Below are 15036 nucleotides of genomic sequence, written 5' to 3'. Positions count from 1 at the left end.
GTTGACAGTTTCACTCACCATCTGAACTCCATTCATGACTCTATCAAATTCACCGTTGAAGATGAATCCAACAACTCCATTGCCATGTTAGACACGCTCATCTCGCGCAACGCGGACGGCTCCCTATCCTTCAGTGTGTATAGGAAGAGCACACACACAGACCAATATCTGAACTTTGCGAGTCACCAGCCACTAGAACACAAGTTAGGGGTTATACGAACTTTGACCCACCGCGCCAAAACCCTATCCTCTGATAGTGAACGCCTGGAACATGAAATGGACCATGTCAAGAAATCGCTTGCCATCTGCGGTTACACCAAGTGGGCGTGGAGTTCCCCTTCCAGCAAGCGTCATGAGCCTAAACCCAAACAACGGACAGACCGCCCCAAGGGGTACATCACTCTCCCCTACGTACGCGGTGTCACTGAGTCCATCAGTTGATGATTGCGCCCAGCACTGGCTGCAACACAAATCCATTTCTCGTATTTTTCAACCGTGTTTTTCATCAATTTTTCAGCGTCAGCAATTTAATTACATGTTTTTGTGATAAACTGTGATATGCTGTGGTGTTCCTGAGTGTTCGTCTTCATTCTTTGTGAACTATCATTAAACGTGAGTGTATAATTGCAAGACTTTTGGTGGGTGTCTGTTGCTTCAATGAACGCGAGTCTGCAGAATTCTGCACTGTGTTTTAAGCTTACTGACTGACTACCAATTCGTCACCTCAATCATCTGCACAATGTGTCGAATTACCTATAAACCAGATCACCTAAAAAGCATTAATAACAATCAGTTAAAACCATCAGCTGAGCTTCAGGCTTGCATCGATGAACTTGATCTTTTTAAATATACTAAGCCTAAGAAAAAAAACATTCGTGGATGCCGTGCTGGGCGATATAAACAACGTCAAATTAATGTTGTTAATTCTCACCGCTACCAACCCTCTCAACACAGCAATAAGAGAGGTGTAGACTTTGATAATCTTGTCAAAATCCAGCCTGCAAGCTGTTTACCCACGGACAATACTGTTCCGGTAGGTGGTCAAATGTGGTCACCTGATGGACCGAACCCCACACCCCCGCCCACACCCTTTCCCACAGCCAACCAAGAGGGAAAGGCGACAGCAAGCCAACTCCCAGTTATCTTCATGACTAATGCCCAATCACTTGGTAACAAGTTTGATGATATTAGCGTGGTATTTGATCAGAACAATGTTGACGTCGGCGTTGTCACTGAATCTTGGTTCAAAGATTTCATGCCTGTAAACCAACTCGGCATCAGCAACTACAACTTATACACCCAGTCCCGGGAACATAAAGGTGGCGGTGGTGTTGCCATTATGTGAAAGAGGATGTACCTGCATCTCCCATCACAGATATTGAAGTCCCACCCGAACTGGAGTGCCTATGGGTTAAAGTAAGACCTAAGAAATTGCCAAGAAGCATATCCGCTATAGCTATTTGTGCTGTGTACATCACCACTAAATCGCCACTTCAACCCCTTCTACTGGAACATCTTCTAAGCAGTGTTGACATTCTCCGATCCAAATATCCTGATATTGGCATTATTATCACTGGCGACTTCAACCGTATGAACATATCACAATTGACTAATGGTAACAATCTATTCCAAATTGTCGATTTCCATACTCGAGCACAGGCAACCCTTGACCTTATAATTACAAGTGACAATATGAGAGCTTGCTATGAGAAGCCGTGTCCCTACTCATCAATAGGGAAAAGTGATCATTTGTGCGTTCTCTGAAACCTAAAAGGCATAGAGTTGTTCATCATAAAAGGAAAACACAGATCACCCGCCCATTGCTCGAGTCAGGAATCCGAACATTTGGAACATGGATTCAAAGCCTTGATTGGCATATGGTTTTAAAACAAATGGTACTCAGCATAAAGCTGACGCTTTTTACGCCATTCTTGATCAAGGTATGAGCTCATGCTTCCCCGAAAAAAAGAAGATGGTTCACACGAATGACAAACCTTGGATTACCCCTCAGATTAAGGACCTGATTGCGAAGCGTCAAAAGGCTTTCATTTCCGGCTCTGATCAAGAGTGGCGTAAACTGAGAAACGAGGTCAAGCGTAAAATTGAGAAGGCAAAAATAGATTACCATGCCAACAGAATCAGAGGTCTTCAAAAAACGGAGTCAAGAAAATGGTACCAACAAATCACAAAGGTTACTAATTCTGGCCGATCTGAGCTCAGATTGGACATCCCAGGTGTTTGTGATGATGACGAGAAGGGCAAGGCTGATGCGGTCAATGACATGTTTGCTAAAGTATCTGCGCATGTACCCCCATTGGATACATCTAAGCTACCTGCGTATTTACCAGCCAAAGACCCTGCTCCCAAACTGCACCCTTGGGATGTTTATTCTGAGTTACAGAAAATTAACCCCAACAAATCTGGGGGACCTGATCGTATCCCTGGTAAAATCATTAAGGAATTTGCCTATGAGATGAGCATCCCCTTGACAAATATTCTTAATTCCTCATTTACTGAAGGTATTGTACCAAGTCAATGGAAACAAGGTATCGTTGTGCCTATACCAAAACAAAGACCCCCTACTCTTGATAAGTTACGGCCAATTTCTTTGACCTCAATCTTCGCCAAAGTAGCTGAGGGTTTTGTATCGAAATGGGTAATTGATGATGTTAGTCACAAGTTAGACATCAGGCAATTTGGAAATGTAGCAGGTGTGTCAACTAATCACTATCTAGTCAATATGATGCATTACCTTCATACTGGTGCTGAAGTGAGTCACAATACCGGAACGATTGTCCTAACTGATTTTTCTAAAGCCTTTGATTTGGTCAACCACACCATTCTAATCAAAAAAATTATTCAAATGGGTGTGCGTAGGAACATAGTACCTTGGCTTTGTGACTTTCTTCAGCATCGACAGCAATGTGTACGATACAACAACATGCTTTCAGACTTTGTGCAACTCACAGCTGGTGTACCGCAGGGCACCAAGCTTGGCCCAATTGGTTTTCAAATCCTCATCAATGATGCCGCCGATGATGCACATGCAGAAGTCTGGAAGTATGTTGATGATCTCACATTTGCTGAAAACTCTACTAGTGATAGCAATAGTCATATCCAGGAAGATCTGAATAAGTTCTCAGACTGGGCAGCAACTAATGGCCTAAATCTTAATGCCAAGAAATGCCAGGCACTTGAGGTTAATTTCAGTAAAACCAAACCACATCATGCAGACTTGAGCATTGGCTCTGACAAGCTTGATTATGTTGACAAAGCCAAAATCCTGGGTATCTGTATTCAAAGTGACCTGAAATGGCAATCTCAGGTTGATATTATGATCAAGAAAGCAAACACTCGTCTTTTCATGCTTAGATCCCTGAAAAGATTTGGCTTTGACCAGGATGAACTTACGATCGTTTACAAAAGCTATGTCAGACCAGTGCTCGAGTATGCTGATGTGGTTTGGCATTCGGGGCTTACATGTAAACAAGCTAGTGATCTTGAGCGCATACAAAGAAGGGCGATTAGAACCATACTTGGTTATAAATACATCTCATATTCAAAGTCAATACAACAGTGCAATATTAAAAAGCTAGTAGACAGAAGGGTTGAGCATTGCCGAACTTTTGCCAATGGACTGAGAGACAGTCTAAGAACCAGTCATTTATTACCCCCCACCAGAATCTCGGTCCATGGCAGAAGTTTGCGCAATGCTCAAGATCATACACAACTCAGGGCCAACACGAAACGCTTCAAACAGAGCCCCATCCCCTTTTATGTCACACTTTTAAACATGCATTAAATGCCCCACTTGCTTTTATCTAAATTCAATTTGTGTGCATCCATGTCAGAGAGATGCGCTTGTCGGCTGCTACATGTGTCTCATTTCGCATGGTAGCTGGGATTAGGGGCCGGACTTGTCTCAGGTGGATGTCGCTTTGGGTCGTCCCTGGTCACGTGGTTTGGGAGTACAGAGAACATTCCTTGGCCATGTGACTTGCGGATGATTTGGAGTGGCCTCCGCTTGGGATGGGTCTGGTGTTTGTTCCTGGCTGTTGTGCGGGGTGGGACGCGTGTGGCGTCCGACAGGTGCATCATTTTGTTATGGATGTACACATTTTTTTTTTCATAAAGACTTTATCCTGCTGGCAGGTTAAAATTTGATTTTTAGTGCTTTTTAATCAAATCTTTTGGTGATTTTTTACATTGTAATTGGCCTATTTTATTTGTGCAAATTTCATATCTTTATGTCCTTGTAATAATATATTTTCCATGTGTCATGTTTATTTATATTACCATGTGCAATACTTGTGTATTTATTTAAAATGTTTTAAATTTGTGTGTTATTCTAAGTATTTAATTATAATTGTAATATTTCTCTGTAATTTGGCCCATGGCCACGATTGTGAAATAAATATATATGAAATGAAATCAACAGGAAGATACGCAAGGCGGGCGTCACGGTTCATGTGAAACCAACTAACACCATCCGTAGCATGGTTGTGTCGCCTAAAATAACCAAAAACTCTGGATCGCACTGGGACAATATATAATATCAAGTGCCAGGATAGCCCATCTCAGTATGTCGGTGAAACTGAGCGTCCACTGTCCAAACGTGTTTCTGAGCACAAACGCGAAGCGTCACCTGTTGGTGCACACATGAGAGCCGCCAAACACACCTTCGATCCCCAGGAAATGCAAATCTTAGACACGGACCCCCGATGGTATCAGAGAGGAGTGAAAGAGGCTATTTATATCGCCGCCACTAATCCAGATCTCAACAAAGACTTGGGACGACACCCCCCCGCCTACAAGAAGCTGATCGGGTCTAGTGATTTGGGATCAATACCCAGGTCACGTGATCCGATTCGCGCTACCACGTCTAGTACCAGTAATCCATCAGAGTGCTGAAGAAGTGAGCTTGGATAAGTCACGAAAATTACACGTAAGTGTAAAATCAATTTGCTTGTGTGAATCAGTTTAAAAAAAATTTACACCAATACTATGTTGCTATGCCTCATTTCCATGGTATAAAATGGTTTCCGCTTTTAGATAATGCCACAATGCCTTTTAGTGTCAATCAAAAAAGTATATGCTTTTAGTAGTAGGTTTTTGGTGTCAATTACATAAGAATGTTTGTAATACTTAATGAATATGAACAAGAAAGCTCGTCATTTGATTGATTTCAGCCCATATCTATAGCATATATAAGGCATTATTAATATAGCAGCTCACGCTCTGATCTTGGGCGGAAATGCTGCATAGTGAGCAACACTATACTGTGTTGAAGCTGAGTGTGAAAGGCCATTTGACTACTCTCTCTAAACCACTGAACTGAAAAACTATGCAATGTGTCCCATAGAATACGTTTCTCATGATTACACCCCCCCAAATCCAAAACGGAAACTTCACCCCGCCCCATGATAAAAAGTACAACTAATTTTCAATGTGTTCGTCGTTAGAAAAGTCCTATGCATCCTAGAAATTCTTTAGGTGCCACCCAGTCCCTTAACAAATTATCCAGCCAATGTTTTTATATAATTATCTTGCCATAATAGAAGGGACCTTGGGCGATGCATAAAATCAGTTTTCTTCTTAACACTGTCGTATATTAAGGCATTTATACAAGTCTGTGATCGTTTGAAAAATCACAGATTTTTCACTCGGTCACATAATTTTCACGGACTAATTTCTACTAGAAATATGTACGTTGGCTATTCGTGTGTGCGAAAGATATCAAAGCAAAGAAGTATGTAATACTAAAGTAAACTGAGGATTATCAAAAATTATCGAAAAACGTGCTTTAGAAAATCCAATAAGCTATAGCTATTTTAGCTGTGAAAAAATAGAGACCATCGAAATATTTGCATTCGACATTACAAAATGGGCGACTCAGGTGTTATAAACAAAATCGATTCATGTGCATGTAAGGTGAGTTTATATACAGCCTGTCTCAAAAAAAGTTGTGCAAGTGAAAAGCGCCCTCTTTGGCGATTAGGAAATACCGCTGTGACATTGTGCTTACATCAACGTCAATTGCACAGTCTTAGCTCTCAAATACCGTTTGTTCTGTTCAATTTGCTCTTTTTAATCTCGAGATATGTTTAGTTAAGAACGAAAGGGTAAAATCACAATTGTGCCACTTTTACTAGGGAATAGGGCTGTACATGTAAATCAATGATAGCTGATGTTGATGCGCCTAATGCACTCCCCCCTTTGTGGCTCGTGCATTAGACGCATCAACACCAGCGCGTGTGCATTATTTTGTCTAATTTCATTGATTTGTCAAATTTCATGAACTTGTCAAAGTTCATTAACCCATAAGTGTGTAATATTTGTTTGTCTTTTAACATGTCTTGAATGACAAAAAGAACAGTGGTAAAATCATTGACATGCACATGTATTTAATTTTGCAGGAGAATGTGAAATATTTATTTATCGTTTAATTTGTCGTAAGAGGAAAAAGAGAATCATTATACCTTTATCATGATAAAACATTAAAAACAATTTTGTATTGTTGTGTAATTGATGCATTCTTTTGATTTCACGAAGGAACTCTTGATAAACTTGATGCTATCATTGATTTACATGTACAGCCCTCTTCCCTAGTAAAAGTGGCACAATTGTGATTTCAGCCTTTCGTTGTTAAGTAAGCATATCTCGAGATTAAAACAAGCAAATTGAACAGACTAAACGGCATTTGAGAGCTAAGACTATGCCCTTCACGTCGATGTAAGCATTATGTCACAATGGTATTTTCTAATTGCCACAGAGGGCGCTTTTTACTTGCACAATTTTTTTTTGAGACGGGCTGTAGCTAATTAACTAAAAACTGCAGTGTATTACTTAATAATAAGCATGCGCAAAAGGCAGAAAAGACAAAAAGACAGAACAATTTGGAGTAATGAATTAAGATATAACAGTAGTTATAGAAGTTATTGTTTTTTGCTGGTTCAGTGTGCATGTTCTTATCATTGATGGTTTGGTGGACTGTCATTAAATATGGTGGATGTACACGTGATCCTAAAAATGCCTTTCACGGTGACCCAAACCAATTAAGACCTCTTCTACATTGAGGCTGGCTTTCCCTTTTAAAGGGAATTTTTACCATGCACTGTCACTGCACAGACAATGCAAACAATCTGTGAATATCAACCTTTTGACTGACGGCAATACATATTGAACTTCCAGAAAGAATTTTCAGGTAAATATGATTGTTGTAAAATGCTTACATATTGTTTCCCTTTGGAACAGCAATGTTGTTCGTTTGTGTTTGTTGTTGTTGTTGTTGTTGGTGTTGTTGTTGTTTTGTGTGTGGGGGTGTTTTGTTTCGTTTCTTAATTTTACAGCCCTATCAAAATCTCAAAAAGTAGTACATTTTTTTTTGACCCGTCCCGGCTTTTACGGAATGGGCGCAAGTCACACTATATGCAATATAATGGACAAGCTGTCCACAAGTCACACTATATGCAATATAATGGACAAGCTGTCCATTACCTACATATAAAAATGAACACGTGTAAGTTATTTCTGAGTGCTAGGTTATTCGTAATCCATTATACCTATAATATGTACTGTGTAGTCTATTCCTTGACCATGCAGCTTTCTATTGTTCATATCAGCGATTGTATCAAAACAAAAAGAATTTCTCACTTCATCGATATGTCATGGTCAAAGTTAAACGTTGTATATAGGAGTTCAAGTTTTTTAAGCAAAATTAAGTTTTTACTGTATAGAATGTGCAATTTTTTATTTAAAGTAAAGGTGAACATTAGAAATTACTATAGTCCTATTTCTGAAAATTATCATTATTATTATTATTATTATTATTATTATTATTATTATTATTATTATTATTATTATTATTATTATTATTATTATTATTATTATTATTATTATGGAAGCTAATTTGGAAACTTGTCGAGGACATATTTGTGCAACAATGTTATGTTAGATCCAAGACAAAATGGATCGGAGAAGGTGAAAAATCATCTAAGTACTTTCTTAACCTCGAAAAAAAGTAACATTAATCGCAAATCAATTACTATCACAAAGTCCTTGACGAAGAAATCAAGGACTTTTCTTCACTGTATAAAGGTCAGAATAACATCTCTCATACAGATTTGGATGAGTTTTTCAATGATTAGTGTTGACATTCCATAGTTAACAGAGGATGAAAATGTATTGTGTAATGGTGAATTAAGGAGGCACGCAGGATCACTCAAAGTGGGAAATTTTAGACATCGGTTTGTATTGTATCTTTAAAAGTAAGTTTTGGTTGACCGAAAAAAATTGGCATGGAAAATCAAATTTGGCGCTTTTCTCAAAAAACTGCACATTTTTGCAGGAATCCGCTGTGCTATTTGGATTCCTAGGGTCATTTCCTTTCTGAAACTGTATACTTTTACTGCGCCAATAAAGTATCCTTACATTCAATTTGGATTCAATGTGGTGTCATAATGTGCAGGATTAGATAGTGCATCTATTAAAAAAAACAAATTTACCCCAATGTTGTTCAGTTTTGAAATTATGATTAATTTTCCAAGTGTAAGGATACTTTATTAGCGCAGTATACTTATCATCATTCTTTTTAAAGATACAATACAAAACATTTTCTAAAATTTCCCACTTTGAGTGATCCTGCGTGCCACCTTAACCAAGGAGGTTAGAGATAGAAAGGAGCGGCAATGTATTACGTAATGCTTTGTTCCTTTGATGCCGATTTGATTTTCCGGCAGCCTATTCATAAAGTGGTAGCATTGTTTCGAACAAAGGGGTTCCGCCATTTAATTGGTCATTGATCCGGCATCATATTAACGCTTTACACAACTCGCGAGTATCAGTAAGTGACCACGGTCATGTTTAAGGGCAGTCATGTGTAAAGTGGTACCATTGTTCTCACGTATCCCAAATATCTGCTTGTGCGGGTCTTAAGTCTAATAAAAATTCCTTTAAAAGGAATAGGGCGGGCAAATGAAAAATTGTCAAGAGAAATGAAAGAATGAGTAAGTCTTCACAATTAAAAACAGGGAAAATATGACACAACATCGATTTCCAATGGGGGAATAACACAAAACGTATAAACAAAGTTAAGAGTTTTTAACTTTATACGTTTGTTATTCCCCCATTGGAGGTTGTGTCATATTTTCCCTGATTTTAATCTTATCTATTGCTTATCCTTTATTCTCTGCTGGTCAGTTGGAACAGATTTTCCCTGTTTTTATATTAACCCTTCACATCATAACAGAAGACGTTTTATGTTAACATTTTATATAAAACATTGTTATAAAACTTTTGTAGATAATAGTTATTTAAAACATTTTCGTAATAGAGTTTTTTTTTATCATCAGATAGAAAGACTTCTGCTCAACTTCTCTGGTGAGACAACAGGGCTGGGGTATCTTTCCATATCAAAGTTTAAAAATCTGTCATATCAATTTCCTCAATATGTTGTTTTGATACAACTTACGAGGGGAAAACCCCTAAAACTTTGATTTTACAATATTTCGATATTATTATTTAACTTTGTAACTTTATTATGATTAACATAACTGTATTTCAAAGCATCAAACTATATCATTATTTTGTCCCAACAAAAATAATCCAGGGAATAAAATATTCATTCATATGTTTATTTATTTTATTCAACCTGGGCCATTTCTACTGGTGCACATGCATTCTAATAATTTGCCTATAATACCTTATACAAGCATTATCAAGCACAATTTGTCACAAGATTTGAAAAGTAAATAGCCTATGTACACACTGAACATAATGTACATACAAGCTGTATTTAGGTCCATACAGAAGCTGTCAGTATAAAATGATATATATGACCTTCACGATGCTGTTAATTTAGCCCAAAGATTAGGAAAACTAGCAACACTGGTGAACTGGTACAGTTCAAATAAAAACATCTGCAAATCTTGCTGCAATTTCCAAATAGTATTTCTATTACTTAAATAGTTATTTTTGTTATTTCTTTTAATACAGACACATTACTGCCTATGACGACTTTATCGTATTACTTACATATCAAAAACAAGTAATAATTACAAAACTTGCCGTAAACTATCACCTCTGTGGGTGTTTGGGATATAACCGGCACGAATATTTTCTCAACACTGTGGCATGTGAAAAAGTAGGTCAATAGTCAGAGAATACAGGGCGGGTCCGCCCAAAAAGGAGGCTTTAGCTGTCGACGTAGCCTTCTTTATAATGGTAATCACTACGTATACATGTAAGTATAAGTATAGGCCTCTAAAGGGTTTTCCATTTTATTTTATTTTAGGGAGGAGATTGGCATAGAAATAGTGCCCAAAGGAGGAGGGAGTTGGGGAGGGGCAGATTCACCCATGTGAGAGGTCTTGCGAGGGGAGGAAGAGGGGAGAAGGTGATATGGAGAATGAGAGGGACCTACAGGAAGGGAGAAAGAGGAAAAATGAAGAGAAAGAAGTAATGAGAAGTAAATAAAATAATAGAAAGATAACGGACATATTGTTGGAATGAGAGGGAGAAGACAAAAAGAAAGAAAGAAAGAAAGAAAGAAAGAAAGAAAGAAAGAAAGAAAGCAAGAAAGAAAGAAAGAAAGAAAGAAAGAAAAAGAAAAAGAAAGAAAGAAAGAAAGAAAGAAAGAAAGAAAGAAAAAGAAAGAAAGAAAGAAAGAAAGAAAGAAAGAAAGAAAGAAAGAAAGAAAGAAAGAAAGAAAGAAAGAAAGAAAGAAAGAAAGAAAGAAAGAAAGAAGGAAGGAAAGAAGGAAGGAAGGAAGGAAAGAAAGAAAGAAAGAAAGAAAGAGGGGGAAGAGAGAAGGAGAGCGACGGAGTGATAAAGTTAGTGTAGGCCTAGGAAAGAAAGGAAAATAAATGTAATAATTATTATAGAAACTAAACACATAAGAGCACTAAGCAGCCATTCGATGACATCAATGCCGTAATGAGTTACGTAATTAAAACGCCCAGTCAGATGTATTTTACACCTACCATACAGTGATTTTTGGGTGATTTTTGAGTTAGCATCTAGTTTTTCTACATAAAGTGGAACCAATGTTTATATACTTCCCACGAGGGAACGAGGATCATAATGGGACCAAAAGTTAATATCTAGATAGATTTATTATTATCTTTTCGCTCATTACATGATACATAAATAATACATAAGAATAATACATTATAAAGATATAAAGAATAATACATATGGAAATGCATAATAATGCATAATACAACGATGAGTGAAGAAATTACAGTTGAGGCCCAGAGGCCTGTAGCTCTGTAACCCCGGAATACAGGTATATGGCATTTATTTGACTTGGCAGCAGGTTGGTAAACAACAAACCAACTGCCATGTCCATCAATGACACATCCTATGTTGAACATTTAAAGAAAAAAAAAGACAAAAAAAAAAAGACAAAAACTACATGCACATGTAAAAATCTAATTATTTAAAGTAAATCAATTAAAATAATTAGTGACAAAAATATTGATGAACAACAACAGTGCTCTATACAGAAGCAGGAAGAAGTATGGGCTTCACCTTAAAAGACTCACCACTTCTGTGAAATGCATGCAAGTCACCAAGCACCATCTCAACAAGTATGGAAAAACACAGACTCTCTACAAAGACTGCCTACAAAGAAAAAGAAAAGAAAAGCAATCAAGGTGGAATGGAGTCAGAGAACTTGAACAAAGAGAGCGACATCTGATACTGAATGAGATGTGCAGAGGTCAAACAGACAGAGCAGGCCTTGGTTTCAAAAAGAACCAGAAACTGTTAAGAGACATGAAACCCCAAGAACACAGGAAATGCCTCACTAGTCTGGTAAAAGACGTAGATGAAGATGACATGCTTGTGTACCTCTACGGCTGCGCCAAACAAGGACAATGGCTCAGATGGGACTCTGCCATGCAAGTAGATACATCTTGGAAGAAGCTCCTTTATGTATGGACACCAGAGCTCCTATCTTTCCATGTCAATGACATCCACGACCAACTTCCATCACCAGCAAATTTGACACTCTGGGGAAAGACCAACCTCGGATCCTGCCTTTTATGTCATCATAATAACTGCACTCTATTCCATATCTTAGATGGATGTAACTATTCTCTGCAGAGTGGTAGATACAACTGGAGACATGATCAGACACTGAAATTTGTAGCAAATGGCATAATGCCCTTCATTGAAGAGGCAAATCAGAAGTCGTACACCCCTCCAGAAGATACCAACTATATGACTACTGTCAAATTCCGCACTGCAGATGGTGTAACCTACCGGAATCCAGCACTGCCTCTTCCAAAAAGAGATTCAACAAACCTCTTACAGAAGGCTAATGACTGGGAATTTCTGATGGATGAGGAACATAAGCAAGTAGTATTTCCTCCCATAATCACAGAGACTGCAAAACGTCCTGATATTACAATATATTCTGAAAGGACCACAACAGTTATCATCATTGAGCTTACAGTCCCAATGGAAGAAAACCTGTCAAATGCCAATGCAAGAAAGAAAAGCAAATACCACGATCTTGTAGCCGACTGCGAAAATAGGGGCTGGTGTACGCACTACTTCCCAATTGAAATTGGAAGCAGGGGTATTTACAACACATCGCTGACAAAATGCATCGCTGCTCTCGGAGTACCAAGTGGAAAGAGACGTAACATCATGGATGTGACTTCTAAAACCGCACTCAGAACCAGCTATGTGATATGGTTATGCCGTCAAAGCAAAGCATTCCGACAGATAGACCTGATTGAAAGCTGGAAACCGTCTCCATGTGAAGATAAAGAAGACGAACCAGCACAAGACACTCAAACCTAAATATGCCAACATTTATAAATATTCCTCAACGACACTTTTCATAGCTATACACTAGTCCTGCCTGCTGCTTTACATCACCCCGGGTGGACCGTGCAACGGTGTGGCACTTGCTAGTGTAACAGGCTGATTTTGTTCGTTTGTTAGTTAGAAGGCAAAAAGGAGATTTTTCCAATTTTGTCATCTTCCAAGAGAGAACTACACCAGGAGTGCTCATCTTAAGAAGGGTGAAATTAGACTCCGACGATGACCGCGCTGGTGATCTACCAATGAACTACCCCTCCAACTAAAGATAGTAAGACTAGGTTCCTGTGACCAGTCATTGTCCGTAATGACATTGCACATCCCAGTTCCAGCAGTGCAAGCTCTGCTCAACTGACTCTAGCTCAAGGGTCTGCTGGGTAATATAGGGGCATTGACTTAGCACGCTGGTTTACGCTACTCATACCAGCTGTTCCTAACCTGAAAGTAGGATGGAGTGCCAATCTCTTATGAAGGTTTAATTTAAATCTTTTATCTGAGGGAAGCGTGACGGTTGTGCGCACTTAAAACCGGTTTAACCCGCCAGAGTCTGGTTGATATTTTGATATTTAACAGTACTCGAAGTAAACTTTATAAATCTGATGATTTATACTTAAAGTGTATGTAGGTGGGATGAAAAGCCGACGATCAATTGAAACTTTTGACCTTTCGTATTGAAGATAAGGATTTTTTTCCTAAAACACCAAAAAAAATTAGGTCTTTTTGGGGGAAAAAATCCATATCTTCAATATGAAAGGTCAAAATTTTCAATTGATCGTCGGCTTTTCCTCCCAGCTACATACACTTTAAGAATATATCATTAGATTTATAAAAATTTACTTCGAGGACTGTTATATATCAAAATGTGAAAAATATCAAATTTTAATGATTTGTCATACAATTTGTATTATATCGTGAATTTCAAAAAATGAAAATTATTTGATATCAGGAAGACATTCTTTTCAGAATGCAATTCGATATGTCTGATGTGCTCTCATGTCCCACAAAAAATACTGTCGAAACGCTCAAAACGCTAATTCCAGATCCCTTAAGGGGGTACTACACCCCTCAATAAATTTGTGACTATTTTTGCATTTTTCTCAAAAACTAATAACACCCTGGCAACAAAAGTTATGTATATTATAGGGGCAAGGAATCCAATTTGATTCTTGTGATAGAAAATGAGGTACCACTAGGATGTACCTCATTCCCTATCATATTTACTGAACCGCTTGTCTTGATTCACTGAAATTTCAGTATAGTAATTGGATTCCTTGCCCCAATAATATACATAACTTTTGTTACCAGTGTGTTATTAATTTGTGAGAAAAATGCAAAAATAATCACAAATTTAACACAGGGGTGTAGTACCACCTTAAGAGCCTTCTTAAAAACAGCAAGTGATGCAGATTCACGGATATTGATTGGTAAACGATTCCACATTCTGGGAGCATTATAGTAGAAGGCCCTGCGCTCAGCAGACTTCAGCAGTTTAGAAGTATTGTGCTCTGTCAGTCGTGTGGTGTCAGATGCTGAGCGCAGTCCAGCTCTACCAGGTTGATTGAGAGTGATACAAGAGGAGATGTAGGAGCCATATGTGTTGCGATCAAGCCAAATCAGTCGGAACTCGGAAATATTGATTTTGAGATATGGCCAAACAAAGGAGATATTTCCTTTTGTTTCCTTTTGTTTTGGAAACTATTTGATTGCTCATATCTTTGGAACTGGTTGTTCAATTTCAATGGAATTTTCTGTAAAATGCAGCTTTTTAAATGATCTCTACTATCCTATAAGGAACTGAATATTTAATATTTCCGAGTTCCGACTGATTTTGCTTGATCGCATCACATATGATTCAGGCATTTGTAAACAAATAAAAGTACTTTAAACAAAATTCTTTTTTCCACAGGCAACCAATGCAGCTCTTCCAAGCAATGATAACCTGCCCAAAGTGTTTGTCTTTGACATGACACGCCATGCCCTTAATTATGCAAATTAAAAGATTATATATATTTTCATTATTTCCACAGTGGAAGTTCCCGTGGTTCATTTGGGCAATCTACCACCTACTATTTGTCCTCTACTACCTGGGCTACTTGGGATACTTCTTCTCCACGTGGGCAGACAATTCCTTTTTCTTTACGCATCTGAGCACTTGGATGTTCCTAGTCGTCGTTTCATACTTGGTAGTCGCGTTTATAAACTTGT

General features: G+C 38.2%; 1 protein-coding gene across 1 annotated transcript; it reads left to right on the top strand.

Annotated features, from left to right (window-relative positions):
• Positions 1–11478: 11478 nt before the first annotated feature.
• Positions 11479–14827, top strand: LOC140163647 (uncharacterized). The gene is made up of 2 exons (XM_072186962.1): positions 11479–12360; positions 14738–14827. Exons 1-2 carry the CDS (start codon positions 11479–11481, stop codon positions 14825–14827), a joined length of 972 nt encoding a protein of 323 aa, XP_072043063.1.
• Positions 14828–15036: the final 209 nt, after the last annotated feature.

Source organism: Amphiura filiformis, chromosome 11 (genome assembly GCF_039555335.1).
Source record: "Amphiura filiformis chromosome 11, Afil_fr2py, whole genome shotgun sequence".
NCBI classification, from domain to species: Eukaryota; Metazoa; Echinodermata; class Ophiuroidea; order Amphilepidida; family Amphiuridae; genus Amphiura; species Amphiura filiformis.
The sequence above is the reverse complement of the archived record's forward strand: the minus strand, read 5'-3'. Positions and strand labels throughout refer to the sequence as shown.

Coding starts and splice junctions, on each gene's coding strand:
- LOC140163647 (XM_072186962.1), top strand. CDS start 11,479: ATGAACAACAACAGTGCTCTATACAGAAGCAGGAAGAAGTATGGGCTT. Junction 12,361..14,737: donor TGGATGAGGAACATAAGCAA/GTAGTATTTCCT, acceptor TTTTTTCCACAG/GCAACCAATGCAGCTCTTCC.